A 19,264-nucleotide genomic window follows, 5' to 3' on the forward strand; every position below is an offset into this window, starting at 1 on the left:
GTATAAACTGATGTGTCAGTAATTTGACCAAGGAGTGGCTTAGCTGAAAACAATATGTACCACATTACACATGTGTTCTCTGGGGATATCATTTTGCCTCAATCAACTAGAAAACGTGGGAATGGGATACAGGAATGGAGAACTTTGTTTTCTTCATATTTGCTCCCTCTGTAAATCTCAAGAGATTGTGTCTGATGAGATTTGGGGTTGGGGGAGGCATACTGTGCATGAATAATTAAAATGCACAACAATTCAAGATACAATCTTATTAGTGTTTGGACAAATGGAGGCAAGATGGCACACTTCCAGGTTCTTCATCACCAACTTTTCGCTTAATAGCCGAATCCTAACCACTAGACCACCAGGGACTACCTTGAATTAGCCACAAGTTGAGTTCAGATACTCCCAGTTTTTTAATTTTATTTCTCTTTAGAATTATTGCCCACGTCATTAACAAAGATGAAGAATAATAAGAAGATAAGTACATTAAATTTCCAAACATCAAAATGAAACTAAGGATAACTGAAATCGTGTTCACATAAATGATCTTCCGAAATTTGCTTGGTTTAATGTATCCCACAACATACATGGGAAATAATGATGCTATCTGTGTAAAAAGAATAAACTGAGCAAATTGCCAAGGAAGCATAAAAGCCACATTGGAAAGACAGAGTGCAACGAAGGGCCTTCTATCATTGCTCAAGGTTTGGACGAACGGACGCAAGATGGCGCACTTCCGGGTTCTTCATCACCAACTTTTCCCGAGCGCGCGAAAATGCAGCCGGCGCCCGGGAAGGTGCAGACCAACCGGGCATGCGCCAGGTGACGTCAATCCGAAGAGACCAAGATTTACCTGGTCGCACCTGCAGAACGCCCCCCGACATGCCCGTGCCCCACCTATTGCCCTCCCACTCCTAGAAAAGCTGCTCCTGGTGAGCCTCCCGCACGGACTTCCCAGCCCCCCACTCCTTTCGGGACTGCATTAGGAACTCCGTCCGAGAGCTCCACAGGGCGACTCTCTTGGCCTCCTTTGCCGGAGGCGGACCTCTCCCTACCCACCTTCTTCCCTGAAGCTAGGTGACCAAAAATAAATTTGCAGGCCGGGCGCGGTGGCTCACGCCTGTAATCCCAGCACTTTGGGAGGCCGAGATGGGCGGATCACGAGGTCAGGAGATCGAGACCATCCTGGCTAACACGGTGAAACCCCGTCTCTACTAAAAAATACAAAAAACTAGCCGGGTGAGATGGCGGGCGCCTGCAGTCCCAGCTACTCGGGAGGCTGAGGCCGGAGAATGGCGTAAACCCGGGAGGCGGAGCTTGCAGTGAGCTGAGATCTGGCCACTGCACTCCAGCCTGGGCGACAGAGCAAGACTCTGCCTCAAAAAAAAAATAAATAAATATAAATAAATAAATAAATTTGCAGTTTTGCTCCTACCCTTGCCTACCCGCTGGTTCTTTTGTGCTCGCTCTGGTAGTCTTAGAAAAACAAATCAATTAGAACATCTTTATTTTCCAAACATCTTACCAGAGTACTAATATACTTTCTTTTACAACACTTAAGAGTTGGGTGCTTCAATTGCTACTACTGTTACAAGGTCCTATAAAGATTTCCCTTGCCCTTTGCCTCAGCTTGTTTAAACTGACCATTAAGATATAAAAAGAAAAGGGCCGGCCCGGTGGCTCACGCCTGTAATCCCAGCACTTTGGGAGGCGAGGGCAGGCAGATCACCTGAGGTCAGGAGTTCCAAGACTAGCCTGACCAACATGGCGAAACCCCGTCTCTACTAAAAATAGGAAATTAGCCAGGCATGGTGGCACATGCCTGTAATCCCAGCTACTCTGGAGGCTCGCTTGAACCTTGGAGGTGGAGATTGCGGCTAGCCGAGATCAAGCCATTGCACTCCAGCCTGGGCAACAAGAAATTCCGTCTCAAAAAAAACCCAAAACTATATATATATATATATATATATATATATATAAAAGATGACTATTTCCAAACTTGCCTCTCTCTAATCGTTTTAGAACTACAGGGCTAGATTAGTTTTACTCTGTAGTTAGAGAGTTGAATGTAAAAGTCATCAAATAACCATTTTGCATCTGCACGTCAATCTTATGTGACAAGAGGAATTGAATCTTTTACTTTATCCCAAGCAGCTTTGTCATGAACCATCATTTTTAAATGCTGTGACATGGAAATAGTTTAAGGGGCAGTTAAAAACTGATTTAAGACACATTGGGCCGGGCGCGGTGGCTCAAGCCTGTAATCCCAGCACTTTGGGAGGCCGAGACGGGCGGATCATGAGGTCAGGAGATCGAGACCATCCTGGCGAACACGGTGAAACCCCGTCTCTACTAAAAAATACAAAAAAACTAGACGGGCGAGGTGGCGGGCGCCTGTAGTCCCAGCTACTCGGGAGGCTGAGGCAGGAGAATGGCGTGAACCCGGGAGGCGGAGCTTGCAGTGAGCAGAGATCCGGCCACTGCACTCCAGCCTGGGCGACAGAGCGAGACTCCGTCTCAAAAAAAAAAAAAAAAAGACATATTGGGGGCCAGGCGTGGTGGCTCAAGCCTGTAATCCCAGCACTTTGGGAAGCCGAGACGGGCGGATCACGAGGTCAGGAGATCGAGACCATCCTGGCTAACACGGTGAAACCCGGTCTCTACTAAAAATACAAAAAACTAGCCGGGCGAGGTGGCGGGCGCCTGTAGTCCCAGCTACTCGGGAGGCTGAGGCAGGAGAATGGCGTAAACCCGGGAGGCGGAGCTTGCAGTGAGCTGAGATCCGGCCACTGCACTCCAGCCCGGGCGACAGAGCAAGACTCCGTCTCAAAAAAAAAAAAAAAAAGACACATTGGGGTCACAAAATAAGTGTTGAGTATGGAAAAGCAGACAGAAAGTAAAGGCAAAGAGAACAGGAGGGAAGCAGGAGGGTATTTTTCCCATTGCCATGGGACCTCAACCAAGTCAGTTCTAAAATCTTATAGTAAAGTGAGGAGAGTAATGCTGGTAGCACAGGAAATTGGATCCGCTGATATAACAGCACCATGGAACTGAGGTACAGAGGTGCTTACATTAGCTTGAGGTTTTGAAAGCATTAGAAAAGAGACATCTTTGAGCACATTATCATATGTGTATTTATCCATGTATCTAGCTCCTAAATTCAGACTTTTAAATGATTTTTTAAGTGCTTAACCTTTAGTCTCATTATTTCTGTAGTCAATTACTTTCTGGATGTTTTGAACCAACTAGTAGGACAGAGGGTTTCAGAGTCATATCGGTATTCCCAGAAGAGGGCACCATTATCCAAGTAATGTTTGGAAGCTGCTTGTGCTAAAGAGGAAAAAATGTTGCTAAGGTTTCAAAGGGGAGAAAGTCCTGTAACACACCAGCAAAGTAATCATGAATTTGTCTTTGATGCCCCCATTCTTGTTTCATGACATTCGTGTCTCTCTTCCCCATCCGTTAAGCAATAGCTTGTTTTCCCAACACCCAAAAAGCCTTACTAGCTGTAGATAGGTTCTCAAAATACCATGGTTCCCAATTTTTTCCCTTCTACAGGCTCTTTCCATTGCTCTTCCTCATAGACTTGACATTTTGGTTTAGGGTGTGTGTGTGCGCGCGCGCACCTGCACACGAGCACTGCTACACGAAAAAAGACCTGGGGCCAGGCGTGGTGGCTAACCCCTATAATCCCAGCACTTTGGGAGGCCAAGGTGGGCGGATCACCTGAGGACAGGGGTGACAGAGTGAGACTTCATCTCAAATAAATAAATAAATAAATAAAAATTAAAAAAAAAGGAAACAATAAAAAAGATTTGGGCCAAGTATGGTGGCTCACACCTGTATTCGCAGCACTTTGGGAGGCTGAAGCAGGCAGATCATCTGAGGACGGGCAGGAGTTCAAGACCACCCTGGCCAACATAGTGAAACCACGTCTCTACTAAAAATACAAAAATTAGCTGGGCATGGTGGCACGCACCTGTAGTCCCAGCTACTCGGGAGGCTGAGGCCAAGAGAATCACTTGAACCGGAGGTTGCAGTGAGCTGAGATCATGCCATTGCACTCCAGCCTGGGCAACACAGAGGGACTCTGTGTCAAAAAAAAATAAAAAAAAAAATAAAGGAAGATTTGAAATTTTGTAACATTTTGTCTGATAAATTACATTTAGGGATAATTGATCCACAGTCATTATTCTAATCTATGAATAAGGTACAAATGCAGTTTAACTGCCACACCAACATGGGATAGTGTGGCATTACTGAGCTGGTGTAATTTCAACTGTTTGTAGAGAAACGATCTTTTAGCTAGCAAGGAGTTAGAGTAAGGCAAAGGAAATGAGTACAATTTCTATTAGGATTTTTGAAATAATGAAAATACTTTGCAGGCCAGGCGTGGTGGCTCAAGCCTGTAATCCCAGCACTTTGGGAGGCCGAGACGGGCGGATCACGAGGTCAGGAGATCGAGACCATCCTGGCTAACATGGTGAAACCCGTCTCTACTAAAAACTACAAAAAACTAGCCGGGCGACGTAGCAGCGCCTGTAGTCCCAGCTACCCGGGAGGCTGAGGCAGGAGAATGGCGTGAACCCAGGAGGCGGAGCTTGCAGTGAGCTGAGATCTGGCCACAGCACTCCAGCCTGGGTGACAGAGCGAGACTCCGTCTCAAAAAATAAATAAATAAATAAAAAAGAAAATACTTTGCAAAAAACCTAGCTATGCCAGGGATTCCTAGGAGTCTGAAATCTCAGATGAGAGGGGATGAATGTTGTATGAATGTCTACAATAAGCCCATATTTTGCATATTTTATTCCTACTTATAAGCTATCAACTGAAAACCTGTTAGTTAAAGGCATAATACCTCCCCGTGGCATACCCGGATTTTGATGGCAGATACATCCTACAACGTTCCCAAAGGACTAAATCTGTAATGGAGGAATTCCAGACAACCTGACAAAAATAGGGGACCTGTATAGTGGGTCATGTATTTACCTATGAAGCAAGTTTTGTTACTATAAAATATATTAAAATACATGCATATGTATGTATAATAATATTAGGTACATCCTGCATTGGGCACTTTTTTTTTAAGACCTGAAGCCATTCCACAGCCGTGCCCGCAGTGGGGTTGCTTAAGCCTATATTGGGCACTTTTGATAGATCATCCCCAAGCCTCACGACAATCCCTTAAGGGAGACATCATCACTATCTCCCTTTTACAGACGAGAAAACCAATTCAGAGCAATCTGGTGACTTGCTCCATCACACAGCTACGAAGGATTTGGAATTGGAATTCGAACTTGTGTCTGACTCCTAAGCTCAGATCATTAAGCTGTCTCAAGAAAACCGTTTTCTTGTTACAGAATAGACTGCATTAGGAAAGATAAATCAATAAAGTTGCCACAAAAAGCAGTTATCACTGGGGAGAAAAATGCAGGTCACCTATTTTAGAGAATAATCTCCCAAACAATTTAATAGCACATATTCCCATCTTTAATGTCTGTGTTATATCATAAGTTTCGTAGGAGAAAATTTTACTGGTTTCATAACGAGCTTGATTCATTTAATACATTTAAAACAGGCAGAGTGTCCCCGGGCGCGGTGGCTCAAGCTTGTAATCCCAGCACTTTGGGAGGCCGAGACGGGTGGATCACGAGGTCAGGAAATCGAGACCATCCTGGTCTACATGGTGAAACCCCATCTCTACTAAAAAATACAATAAACTAGCCGGGCGAGGTGGCGGGCGCCTGTAGTCCCAGCTACTCGGGAGGCTGAGACAGGAGAATGGTGTAAACCCGGGAGGCGGAGCTTGCAGCGAGCCGAGATCGCGCCACTGCACTCCAGCCTGGGCGACAGAGCGAGACTCCGTCTCAAAAAAAAAAAAAAACAGGCAGAGTGTCATAATGCATCCAGTGGCAAAATTAGATGGACTTCATTAGTTGTGCAACATGGCAAAACCCCATCTCCCAAAAAAACAAGTAAAAAACCTTACAGTTGGAAGAATTCTTCAAAATCATATAGTTCAGCCAGCCAGTTAAACTAAATTCTGGAAATTGCTCTGCAACATATCAGTAAAGGGATCACCAAGCTTCTGCTCAAATGCCCTAAACAATGGGAAATTCATTCTTTTCCAAAGCTGCCTACTTCATCTTCAGACAGCTTTGTCTAATAGAAAATTCTGCCAGGGCCGGGCGCGGTGGCTCAAGCCTGTAATCCCAGCACTTTGGGAGGCCGAGACGGGCGGATCACGAGGTCAGGAGATCGAGACCATCCTGGCTAACACGGTGAAACCCCGTCTCTACTAAAAAAAAAAAAAAAAAAAAACTACAAAACACTAGCCGGGTGACGTGGCGGCGCCTGTAGTCCCAGCCACCCGGGAGGCTGAGACAGGAGAATGGCGTGAACCTGGGAGGTGGAGCTTGCAGTGAGCTGAGATCCGGCCACAGCACTCCAGCCTGGGTGACACAGCGAGACTCCGTCTCAAAAAAAAAGAGAAAATTCTGCCAGGCACAGTGGCTCACACCTGTAATTCCAGCACTTTGGGAGGCCCAGGTGGGAGGATTGCTTGAGGACAGGAGTTCAAGAACAGCCTGGCCAACATAGTGAGATCCTGTCTCTACAAATAATAAAATTAGACAAGCCTGGTGGCTTACGCCTATAGTCCCAGCTACTCGGGGGATAAAGTGGAAGGATCACTTGAGTCCAAGAGGTCGAGGCTGCAGTGTGCTGTGATTACACCACTGTACTCCAGCCTAAGTGACAGAGACCCTGTCTCAAAAAAAATTTTTTTTCATTGTTAAAATACTTCTCTTAACCTCCATTCACTGGTGCTGATTCCATGCTGTAAGGCCCCCTAGAACAATACTCTCACCTCTACTTCCCCTACAAGTCTTTTCTATTCCAGATTACCCACCTCTCTTGGTACTTGCAGCAGGGTTTACACTGTCGTTGTGACCATCTTGTCAGAATGCAATGGTATGTCAGTCAATTGGGGTCCACTGAAAACTAGTAGTCAAGAGTGAGTGGTCTGACCACTGCAAAAGAGAGCAGTGAATGTCATTTGCTCTTCCACAGGGACTGCACAAAGTTCTCCAGTGCTGGGCATCTCTCTGGACTTCATTGTTGTCACTATGGTGAGAGTCAGAAAGAGACACTCTCCAATTATTCAATCATTCACGCCTGTAATTCCAGCACCTTGGAAGCCGAGGCAGGCGAATCACGAGGTCAGGAGTTCGAAACTAGCCTGGCCAACATAGTGAAACCCCATCTCTACTAAAAATACAAAAAATTAGCTGGGTGTGGTGGTGTACACCTGTAATCCCAGCTACTCAGGAGGCTGAGGCAAGAGAACTGCTTGAACCTGGGAGGAGGAGGTTGCATTAAACTGAGATTATGCCATTGCACTGCAGCCCTGGTGACAGTGCAAGATTCTATCTCAAAAAAAAAAAAAAAAAAAAAAAAGAAAGAGAAGAAAAAAAAGAAAAAACATTCCCTCCACCATAAATCAGCACCATCACCTTCTCGACATGCTGAAACCAGTCTTGATTGCTTCATGTTCCCCAAACCCAAGAACTGACCATTCCACTACTTGGTCTGAAAAGGCTTAACAGAGAAAATTCTAGGTCTTACCATGAGTGGAAATGGACCAAAATGCAGATGAATTGCTAAATGTCTACCAGACTCCTTCCACCGTTCTCTAAACCTCTCATTCAGAACTTCCCTTTTACTCCCAAGCCATTCGGTAACCATTCTGCTTCCCTTCTATCTCCACAATCTGACTTCTCACTGCCATCTATAAGGAAGGCCTGCGCCAGGTGCGTTGGCTCATGCCTGTAATCCCAACACTTTAAGAGGCTGAGGCGGGTGGATCACGAGGTCAGGAGATCGAGGCTATCCTGGCTAACATGGTGAAACCTGTCTCTACTAAAAATACAAAAAATTAGCTGGGCGTGGTGGCATGCGCCTCTAGTCCCAGCTACTGGGGAGGCTGAGGCAGGAGAATCACTTGAACCTGGGAGGCAGAGGTTGCAGTGAGCCGAGATTGTGTCACTGCATTCCAGCCTGGGCAACAAAGCAAGACTCCGTCTCAAAAAGAAGTCCTGAAATGTAGGGAGGAACCAGAGGAATAGTAGTACAGTCAGATGCCTCTTGCCACAGGAATTTTTGACAATGTCAGTCACATTGGGAACAATTTGTTCATGTCCAAGCTGGTCAAAGAGAAGACCCTGGGCAGCAATGATTAAAGGAATTCTTGTTGCAGAGTAGCCAACACATTTATGTAAATTCTTTCTTGGTAATAATAAAGAGTTAGGGTTGCATAGAAGCAGCAACAAATACTGCTGCCTTGCAGCAGACACTGTTTTCTTGCAACAGACACTGCTTCAACACACACTGTTTTCTGATTTTGTGTTGAAATCTGGTGAGATCCACTTAACTTAGAACTCAATATTAGTGTAGGTTAAAAAAAAAACACTCACTACAGGAAGTAAATTAACATTCTATATATTTGAGAATGTCTAAAATTTCAAGTTAATTACAATTGGAAGGGGATCAATAATTCCACTTTTTAATTGAAAATAATCTATATACTCCCAATAAATGGATAGTAAAATAAGCTTCCAAAAGCCTTAAGATACCAAAAAAGGAAAAAAAGCCAGTAATTAGAACAAAATATGTAATGTGGTTAATAGCATAGATATGCTTGCCTTTAGACAATTATATACTCAATTCTTATATGATTGAAAGATTATGTAGTAATGCTGTACCTTTTTACAAAGAAAAAAATAGGTTTCCAAAAGAAAATTAAACATTTATGACTGGAGTTAGCGGTAGTAAGGAATTGGATGTGAGTGGTTGACTGTTCTTTGTGCCTTCAACGTTTTGCAGAAAATTCTGTCTTCTTTTTAGTCCATTCAAAGTGACTGAATTATTAGATCCCAGACTCTGTGTCCTAAAGATATTAAAAATAACAGAATTATTGGCTTCAAAGGGAACTTGAATTTCTAACCAAGGCATTATACTTTCATTTGATACTTTGAAGTAGTACATTTACTAATACGAAGGTACACTTATCAGATAAGTTAACTTTTCAAAATCCAAAGTGCTGTTTACATTTTAAAGGCTTCACAATAGCACCTCAATTATTTGACAGCTGCCTTCCAAGAAGTTTATATTTTCTGAACAACGTCTGTTCTCAGATCCAGTATCAAGTATATTCTAGTCAGAAACAGTAAGTTCCCTGAAAAACTTACATACCTCTGAAGTGGCCAATATCTTCCTGTGAAATTTGTCACTTTTATGAGAAATCGTATGGAAGAAAAAAGCAAATTATTATATTTTTAATAGACAACGTTCTTTTCTGGGAGGTATAAGCTATATCAGTCCATTATCTAACACATATGTCTTGCTTCAGCTAACACAATACTGTTTGGTAGGGTGGGTGCAGTGGCTCATGCCTGTAATCCCAGCACTTCAGGAGGCCAAAGCAGGCGGATCACTTGAGGCCAGGAGTTTGAGACTAGCCTGGCCGACATGGTGAAACGCTGTCTCTACTAAAAATACAAAAATTAGCTAGGCATGGTAGTGCACACCTGTAATCTCAGCTACTTGTGAGACTGAGGCATTAGAATCTCTTGGACCCATGATGCAGAAGTTGCACTGAGCCAAGATCACACCCACTACACTCTAGCCTGGGCAACAGAGCAAGACTCTGTCTCAAAAAAAAAAAAAGAAAAGAAAAAAAGAAAAGGTCTTGTACCCCCAATAAAGAAGTAATGTTTTTAAAATATAGATTTCGGCCGGGCGCGGTGGCTCAAGCCTGTAATCCCAGCACTTTGGGAGGCCGAGACGGGCGGATCACGAGGTCAGGAGATCGAGAACATCCTGGCTAACACGGTGAAACCCCGTCTCTACTAAAAACTATAAAAAACTAGCCGGGCGAGGTGGCGGCGCCTGTAGTCCCAGCTACCGGGGAGGCTGAGGCAGGAGAATGGCGTGAACCCGGGAGGCGGAGCTTGCAGTGAGCTGAGATCCGGCCACAGCACTCCAGCCTGGGTGACAGAGCGAGACTCCGTCTCAAAAAAAAAAAAAAAAAAAAAAAAAAAGATTTCTAGGAACATATCCTAAGAAAAAACTCAGAAATGCCCACAAACATTTTTATGTAAAAATAACTCACTGCAGGTTGATTTATTAATAACAAAAAATTGGGAATGATCTAAATGTCAAAGAAAGGAAAACAGGCTGGGCATAGTGGCTCATGCCTATAACCCTAGCACTTTAAGAGGCCAAGATAGGAGAATTGCTTGAGCCCAGGAGTTTGAGACCAGCCTGGACAACATAGTGAGACCTCATTCGTATAAAATAAGCAGCAGCAGCAGCAGCTGGGTGTGGTGGTGCATGCCTGTGGTCCCAGCTACACAGGAGGCTGATTTGCTTGAGACCAGGAGGTCAAGGCTATAGAGAGCCCTGATTGAACCAGTGTACTCTATCCTGGGCACCAGTGTGAGATCTTGTCTCTAAAAAAAGAAAAAAGAAAGGAAAATAATAGTCTATCTATCTATCTATCTATCTATCTATCTATCTATCTATCTATCTATCTATGGAGAGAGAGCCACGTAACAGAATGCTAAACAGCCATTAAAAAGAACAAGCTTGTGGCTCACGCCTGTAATCCCAGCCAAGGTGGGTGGATCACTTGCGGCCAGGGAGGCCAAGGTGGGCGGATCACTTGAGGCCAGGAGTTCGTGACCAGCCTGGCCAACAAGGTAAAACCTCATCTCTGCTAAAAAAAAAAAACAAAAAAAACAAAAAAAACAAAAAAAAACCACACACACACACACACACAAAATAGCTGGGCGTGGTGGCTCATGCCTGTAGTCCCAGCTACTCAGGAGGCTAAGGCAAGAAAAAAAAGGCTTGAGGCTAGGTGCAGTGGCTCATGCCTATAATCCCAGCACTCTGGAGGCTGAGACGAGTGGATCACCTGAGGTCAGGAGTTCGAGACCAGCCTGGACAACATGGTGAAATCCTGTCTCTAATAAAAACACAAAAATTAGCTGGGCCTGGTGGTGTGTGCCTGTAATCCCAGCCAAGGTGGCTGGATCACTTGAGACCAGGGAGGCCAAGGTGAGCGGATCACTTGAGGCCAGGAGTTTGAGACCAGCCTGGCCAACATGGTGAAACCTCATCTCTGCTAAAAAAAAAAAAAACCACACAGACAAAATAGCTGGGCATGGTGGCACACGCCTGTAGTCCCAGCTACTCAAGAGGCTGAGGCAAGAAGAAAAAGGCTTGAGACCAGGTGCAGTGGCTCATGCTTGTAATCCCAGCACTCTGGAGGCTGAGACGAGTGGATCACCTGAGGTCAGGAGTTCGAGAACAGCCTGGACAACATGGTGAAATCCTATCTCTAATAAAAACACAAAAATTAGCTGGGCCTGGGGGTACACGTCTGTAATCCCAGCGATTTGGGAGACTGAGGCATGAGAATTGTTTGAACCCAGGAGGCAGAGGTTGCAGTCAGCTGAGATCGCGCCACTGCACTCCAGCCTGGGTGACAGAGCAAACTACATCTCAGAAAACAAACAAACACCAAGCTTAAGCTACATTTATCAATAACAGGATGTACATAAGTTACATGAAAAAAGAAAGCCATGGCTCTGTATGATTTGTTGTTAAAAATACTTTTATTAAGCCCTGGTACAGTGGCTCACGCCTGCAATCCCAAAACTGGGAGGCCAAGGCAAGAGGATCGTTGAATCCAGGAGTTTGAGGCCAGCCTGGGCAACATAGCAATATATTGTCTCTACAAAAAAACTTTTTTACACTTGATCTTAGCCAAAAGGCCGAGAAGCGATCAAAAAAGCTTTTTTAATTAGCCTGATGGCCGGTGTGGTGGGTCATGCCTGTAATCCCAGCATTTTGGGAGACTGAAGTAGGAGAATCCCTTGAGCCCAGGAGTTTGAGACCAGACTGGCTAACACTGTGAAACCTCATCTCTACAAAAAATTAGCTGGGCATGGGAGCATGCGCCTATAGTCCAAGCTACTCCAGAGGCTGAGGTTGGGGGATGGCTTGAGCCCAGGAGGTCTAGGCTGCAGTGAGCTATGATTGTGTCATTGCAGTCCAGCTGGGTGACAGAGTGCAACCCTGTCTCAAAGAAAAAACAACAACAGAGCAACTTACAAATGCATAGAAAAAAGTGCAGGGCCAGCCAGGCTCAGTGGCTTACACCTGTAATCCCAGCCCTTTGGGAGGCCGAAGCAGATGGATCACTTGAGCCCAGGAGTTTGAGACCAACCAGCCTGAGCAACAAGGAGAAACCCCATCTCTTCAAAAAAAAAAAAAAAAAAAAAAAAAAAAAAATTAGCTGGGCATGGTGGCATGTGCCTGTAGTTTCAGGTATTCAGGAGACTTAAGTAGGAGGATCACTCGAGCCCAGGGAGGTTGAAGCTGCAGTGAGCTGTGACTATACCACTGCACTCCACCCTGGGCGACAGAGTGAATCACTGTCTCAAAGCAAAAAAAAAAAAAAAAAAATACTGGCAAAGATATGAACCAAATTTTAGAATGACCTTTGAGAAACTATTAAATAACATAGGGAAAATGTTCATGATATGATAGACTATTAATTTTAAAAAGCAACATGCAAAATACTAACTCAGTACAAGCCCAGTAGACAAAAATCTATAGATCTATACATTTGGACTGAAGTGTTATAGAGAAATACACCAAATATAAAATGATTTTTAAAAAATATCTAGATGTTAGGCCAGGCACAGTGGCTCATGCCTGTAATCCCAGCACTTTGGGAGGCCAAGGCGGGCAGATCACCTGAGGTCAGGAGTTCGAGACCAGCCTGGTCAACATGGTGGAACCCTGTCTCTACTGAAAATATAAAAATTACGCACGGTGGCGGGCACCTGTAATCCCAGCTACTTGGGAGACTGAGGCAAGAAAATTGCTTGAACCTGGGAGGAGGAAGTTGCAGTGAGCTGAAACCACACCATTGCACTCCAGCCTGGGCAACAAGAGCAAAACTCCATCTCAAAAAAAATATGTGTGTGTGTGTTAGAATAAGTATAGGTGTCTTAAAAAATATTTTTTACCCAGTAAGATTGTTAGCTATTTTAAAAGAAAAAAATGCTTTTCAGTACTTCTTAAGTGTTCTATCATGGCTATACTACTTTTATAATCCAAACAACGTTTAAACAAATTGGCATGGAAAATATTAGTGGAGGCTGGGCATGGCGGCTCAGGCCTGTAATTGCAACACTTTGGGAGGCTGAGGAGGGTGGATCACTTGAGGTCAGGAGTTCAAGACCAGCCTGGCCAACATGGCAAAACCCCATCTCTACTAAAAAATACAAAAATTAGTTGGGCATGGTGGTGCATGGCTGTGATCCCAGATGCCTGGGAGGCTAAAGTGGGAGAACTGCTTGACCCTGGGAGGAGGAGGCTTCAGTGAGCAGAGATTGCACCACTGCACTCCAGCCTGGATGACAGAGCAAAACTTTGTCTCAAAAAAAAAAAAAAGAAAGGAAGAAAGGAAGAAAGGAAGAAAAGAAAGAAAGAAAGAAAGAAAGGAAGAAAGAAAAGGAAGGAAGGAAGGAAGGAAGGAAGGAAGGAAGGAAGGAAGGAAGGAAGGAAGGAAGGAAGGGAGAAAGAAAAAGGAAGGAAGGAAGGAAGGAAGAAAGGAAGAAAGAAGGAAAGAAAGAAAACATTAGGCTGGCGGTGGCTCACGCCTGTAATCCCAGCACTTTGGGAGGCCAAGGTGGGTGGATCACCTGAGGTCGGGAGTTCAAGACCAGCCTGACCAACATGGAGAAACCTCATCTATACTAAAAATACAGAATTAGCTGGGTGTGGTGACACATGCCTGTAATCCCAGATACTCGGGAGAATTAGGCAGGAGAATCGCTTGAATCCAGGAGGTGGAGGTTATGGTGAGCTGAGATCACGCCATTGCACTCCAGCCTGGGTGACAAGAACAAGAACAAAACTCCGTCTCAAAAAAAAAAAAAAAGAAAAGAAAAGAAAATATTAGAGAATAGTAGCCACATCCTTTTCTCAACCTGTGTAGAGCCAGGAATAGAAGTGAAAACTTCCAACCCTCAGTTCAGAAAGTGCTTGACTTATAGAAATTTCTATTTTTAGAAATAATTGAAGATTTATGAGTAGTGGGGACAGTCAAATTTGGTTCACATTATAAATAAACTGTATCCTACTATATAAGAGATTTCATTGTAACTGTATACAATTTATTCAGTAAAGGTATAAAAGCTGGCAGAATTGTATCATTATAAAAGTGTGATATTCAGTAGTCTCTGACTAGATAACTCAAAATGCCCTTGACTTTCATAATTCCTGTAGAACAGTGGCTAATCAGACACTTTTTTTTTTTTTTTTTTGAGACAGAGTCTTGCTCCGTCGCCAGGCTGGAATGCAGTGGTACGATCTCGGCTCACTACAACCTCCACCTCCTGGGTTCAGGTGATTCTCCTGCCTCAGCCTCCTGAGTAGCTGGGATTACAGGAGCCCGCCACCACACCTGGTTGTATTTTTAGTAGAGATGGGGTTTCACCATGTTGGCCAGGATGGTCTCGATCTCTTTTTTTTTTTTTTTTTTTGAGACGGAGTCTGGCTCTGTCACCCAGGCTGGAGTGCTGCGGTGGCCGGATCTCAGCTCACTGCAAGCTCCGCCTCCCAGGTTCACGCCATTCTCCTGCCTCCGCCTCCCAAGTAGCTGGGACTACAGGCGCCCGCCTCGTCGCCCGGCTAGTTTTTTGTATTCTTTAGTAGAGACGGGGTTTCACCATATTAGCCAGGATGGTCTCGATCTCCTGACCTTGTGATCCGCCCGTCTCGGCCTCCCAAAGTGCTGGGATTACAGGCTTGAGCCACCGCGCCCGGCTGGTCTCGATCTCTTGACCTCGTGATCTGCCCACCTTGGCCTCCCAAAGTGTTAGGATTACAGGCATGAGCCACCGCACCCGGCCTAAACCAGACACTTTCGTGTGGACTTACCGTGGAGAATCTATTCCACTATCTCCTGCCATGCTGTGATTTTCTGTCCCTTCCAAGTGACTGTGTTCATATTGGATATCCTGAGTCAACACTGGCATATGTGAAGTGTTGAAAAGTTGGAACTTTTGTGGGAAATGTTTTCTCATTTCCTGATTCTGAGGACTCTGACTCCAGCTAGCTGGCTTCTTTCCTGTGTCACCAATAGAGTCTTGTATGACTTCAGCTTCGAAACTGGCTTTTCTTGCACTACAGTAATCAAAGATTCTTTCATCAGCAGGTGCTGAGGCCTGTACACATTTAGCAACACTGGGTTCTTCTTCGTAGTTAAAACCAAACCGGGCCCCTGAATTTAGGCCACAACTTTCAGCAGAAAGGTTAGGTTTTTGGCTTTCACCTGGGGTAGCATGCAGCCCAGTGGGTTTGCAGCATTCGTTTCTTTTAAGCACCTGAGGCTCAACCCTCTCCATTGTGCTGTGGTACTTGGTCAGAGATCTCTCAATTATTTTTTGTTTTCCTAAATGATTTCCCTGGCTTCCACCTGTGAAGGAATACTGAATGTGGCCAGGCAGCATTTGACATAAGTCATCATTCTCAGAAATGTCATCCTCCTCTAGATATAATGAACTACAGGCACCATCATCATCTTCCACTTCATTCTGATACAAGGCCTGGTCATTATTAGAAAGCCGTTCATTTTCTAGGCTCATAGTCTCTGCATCCTGGACAAATCCTTTTCTCAATACTTCTTCTGAGTCTCTGTCTTGTCTTTCAGGTTGTCTTAAAGTGTTCACGCCAACTGGGTAATCCAAAAGGCCAAGATTTTGAAACTGGTGTATTGTGTTATCCACTAATCTACAAGCAGAGGGTGTTCGGTCTGAAAAGGAGGCACCTCGTGATGGCAGGCTATGCAGAGTCTCTTTGGTCTCCCCTAATTTGTCAAAGTGGGAATGACTTTTCCTCAAGACTTCAGGAACTACCTCATTTTCTCCACCATACATATCATATCTCAACATGGTATCCAAAAAGGGACAGCATTTACTGTCATTTTGTAACATGCTATGTTGAGGGTGATTGAAAAGGTGACCTCTGAAGTCATCATTGATGGATTTGACAGTAGGGTCATTTATGTAAATGGATTCTGCTTCCATTTTATCATTAGGTTGTTCAGCGTATGGCTCTTTGGCTTCACCATCAAAGGTTCTTGAGGAATCCAAGGACCTAGGCCTTTGGAAAGGCTTTTCCTTTGGTCCAGTCTGGCTGGGTTTCAGATCACTAGTCTTCTGAATTTTGCGCCCTTTGGATATTGTGCTTCCTCGGTGAGACAAACCCTGGAAAGGATTACTGATTCGCTTTTTGTAAATCAAATGAGAACCTAGCACTGTTGTAATCTCACCAAGTGGTTTCTGACCTACCATTTCATTTGGGCTTTTAATTCTGGGGATAGGCTGTGTAGCAGGAAGCTTGGGGTGTTTCTCCAGTCTAATGCTTCCTGGCTGAAGCTCACTTCCCAGATGCCTGGCTTTGTGTCTATCCCTGCGAGAATGGCCCTGCCCTCGAGGTTTTGCAGACAGACCCTGCCTCTTCTTAACCCCTTCTTTTGAAGGATATTTATGCCCGATTGTCAGCACGTCAGTGGAAGTGCCCTGGCTATTATATTTTTTTTGTTCTTCATATTTTTGCATTAGGACAGTGTGTTTGATTAAATTGTCAACAGTCAAAATGGGGTTAATTCGTTTGATTATCTCATGTTCAACATCTCGAGGGATATTGTCCAAGTCATCTTCATCTCGGACAGGCCATTCTTCAGGTGGGAATTGAGCAGAGAAACTGCTGTGTTCTGTTTTGGGCTTCTCCTTTCTAGATATGCTGCGCCATAAGACACTAAAACCAAACTTCTTGCCTTTTTCTTTATCTCTTGTGTATGGTAAAGGTTTGGTGCTCTCACAAATGTGGTGCTCCGCAGACACTGAAACTGCCCCATTCTGTACCCAAGGTACAGATTCCCCAAGACCTCTGTGACTCTTGCTAGTCACTTGTGTAACAACTGGTGGTTCCTGAACATTCTGAGTGTGCATGTCCCGGAAACACTGGCAAGACTGACAGTGGGATATGGGGGCAGTCTCTTGGGCTGACTCTGCACAGCTCTCCATGCTCACCAGATATGTCATGGAAGCTGTCATCAGGCGACTTTCTTCTGATGGCAGCACTCTCTTATTTTCCTGGGTGGTTGTATTTGTAATGAAGTAAGTCTGAGGAGTAACTATGAAGTATCCTTCTCCAGTGTGATAAATCTTCCTTTCTTTAATCAGCGTTCCCAGAGTGGTATAGAGAATATCTTCAGATGGAATTGCAATGCCTAAAACAGACAAACATTTTACAGACAGATTTTGAATAAGAAAAATTTTAATGAGTGAAATCAGTAACTCTGAAATGACTAAACATTGGCTTGATAAACCCAGAGGTGATTGTAACACGATTAATACATGTGATTAAAATGCCAGGGATGGGTGTGATGGCTCATGCCTATAATCCCAGAGCTTTGGGAGGCCGAGGCAGGAGGATCTCTTGAGCCCAGGAGTTCAAGACCAGGCTGGGCAACATAGGAAGACTTCATCTCTACAAAAAAATTGTTAAACATTAGCCAGATATGGAAGGATCATTTGAGCCCAGGAGTTCAAGGCTGCAATGAGCTATGATTGTGCCACTGTACTCCAGCATGGGCAACAAACCAAGACCCTGTCTCAAAAAAAAAAAAAAAAAAGCCAAAGAAGTATAATATTTATAACTTAAATAATAGGAATAGGCCGGGCATGGTGGCTCACGCCTATAATCCCAGCACTTTGGGAGGCTGAGGCAGGCAGATCGCTTGAACTCAGGAGTTCAAGACCAGGCTGGGCAACATGGTGAAATCATGTCTCTACTAGAAATACAAAAATTAGCAGGGCATGGTGGTGGGTGTCTGTAGTACCAGATGCCTTGGAGGCTGAGGTGGGAAGATTGCTTGAGCTCTTGGAGGCAGAGGTTGCAATGAGCCGTAATCGCACCATTGCACTCCAACCTGGGCAACAGAATGAGACCCTGTCTCAAAAATAAAAATTAAAATAACAGGAAAATAATTTAGCCCACACAAAGTCATATGGGTAGGTTAATGAGTAAATAGACAAAAAAAAAAAAATCTGAATTAACTCAAATAAAAACCCATTATAAATTTAAACTGTGACTGATGAAAGCATTCTTTTATTTAGTAGCTAGGATTACAGGCACCTGCCACTGTGCCTAATTCTTTTTTTTTTTTTTTTTTTTTTTTTTTAGTTTTTAGTAGAGTTAGGGTTTCACCATATTGGCCAGGATGCTCTCAATCTCTTGACCTTGTGATCCTCCCACCTCGGCCTCCCAAAGTGCTGGGATTACAGGTGTGAGCCACCACACCTGGCCCGGATGCTATTCTTGAAAAGGAAGAAAATAAATAAAAGAATGAGTGGCGCACACCTGTGGTCCCAGCTACTTGGCAGGCTGAGGCAGGTGGATTGCTTCAACCCACGAGTTTGAGGCTGCAGTGATCTAAGAAGGTGCCTCTGCACTCCAACCTGGGCAACAGAGTGAGGCCTTATCTCAAAATAAATAAATAAAGAATGAGACATGTCAATATATGTTAGTATGGAAAGATCTCCAAGATACGTTTTTAAGTTAATAAGGGAAACATGTTGAGGGAATGTATAGAATGATCCAATTTATGCCAGGCACGGTGGCTCATGCCTGTAAACCCAACACTTTGGGAGGCTGAGGCAGGTGGATCATGAGGTCAGGGGGTTGAGAACTGCCTAACCAACATGGTGAAACCCCGTCTCTATTAAAAATACAAAAATTAGCCGTGCATGGTGGCGGGCGCCTGTAGTTGCAGCTACTGAGGAGGCTGAGGCAGGAGAATCACTTGAACCCAGGGAGGCGGAGGTTGCAGTGAGCCGAGATCGTGCCACTGCACTCCAGCCTGGGTGACAGAGCAAGACTCTGTCTAAAAAAAGATCCAATTTATGCTATGAAAAATTTGCTATATTATCATACATATATTATCATATAAGAAATGATAATAGCAGTTATTTCTGGGAAGTGAGAATGAAAAATTGGGAGATGGAAATAAACTTTTCTTTCTCATTTTGCACTCTTTTCCACAGAGCGTGATTTATTTATTTATTGCCATAAGCATTTATTTTTGGAAAAGTTTATCTGAAAAGTAAAAGAAATA

The 19,264-nt window shown here is 44.2% G+C and overlaps 1 protein-coding gene and 1 pseudogene across 3 annotated transcripts in view; both read right to left on the reverse strand.

Annotated features, from left to right (window-relative positions):
* Window positions 1-8,483: 8,483 nt before the first annotated feature.
* Window positions 8,484-19,264, reverse strand: part of STOX1 (storkhead box 1) — a 72,530-nt gene continuing 61,749 nt past the window's right edge. Inside the window, exons 3-5 of one of the 3 annotated variants that reach the window (XM_030941537.1) lie at window positions 17,178-17,377; window positions 9,253-9,289; window positions 8,814-8,947 (exon numbers count right to left, since the gene is read on the reverse strand). In XM_030941537.1, the coding sequence (XP_030797397.1) occupies window positions 9,287-9,289; window positions 17,178-17,377 (203 nt within the window). In that variant the 3' untranslated portion in view covers window positions 8,814-8,947; window positions 9,253-9,286. Of the gene's footprint in view, window positions 8,948-9,252; window positions 9,290-15,021; window positions 17,378-19,264 lie in introns of all 3 variants that reach the window. The other 2 variants (XM_010377875.2, XM_010377874.2) reach the window with 2 other exon arrangements.
* Window positions 11,740-11,852, reverse strand: LOC115900630 (annotated as a pseudogene).

This window comes from Rhinopithecus roxellana, chromosome 11, assembly GCF_007565055.1.
Source record: "Rhinopithecus roxellana isolate Shanxi Qingling chromosome 11, ASM756505v1, whole genome shotgun sequence".
NCBI lineage: Eukaryota > Metazoa > Chordata > Mammalia > Primates > Cercopithecidae > Rhinopithecus > Rhinopithecus roxellana.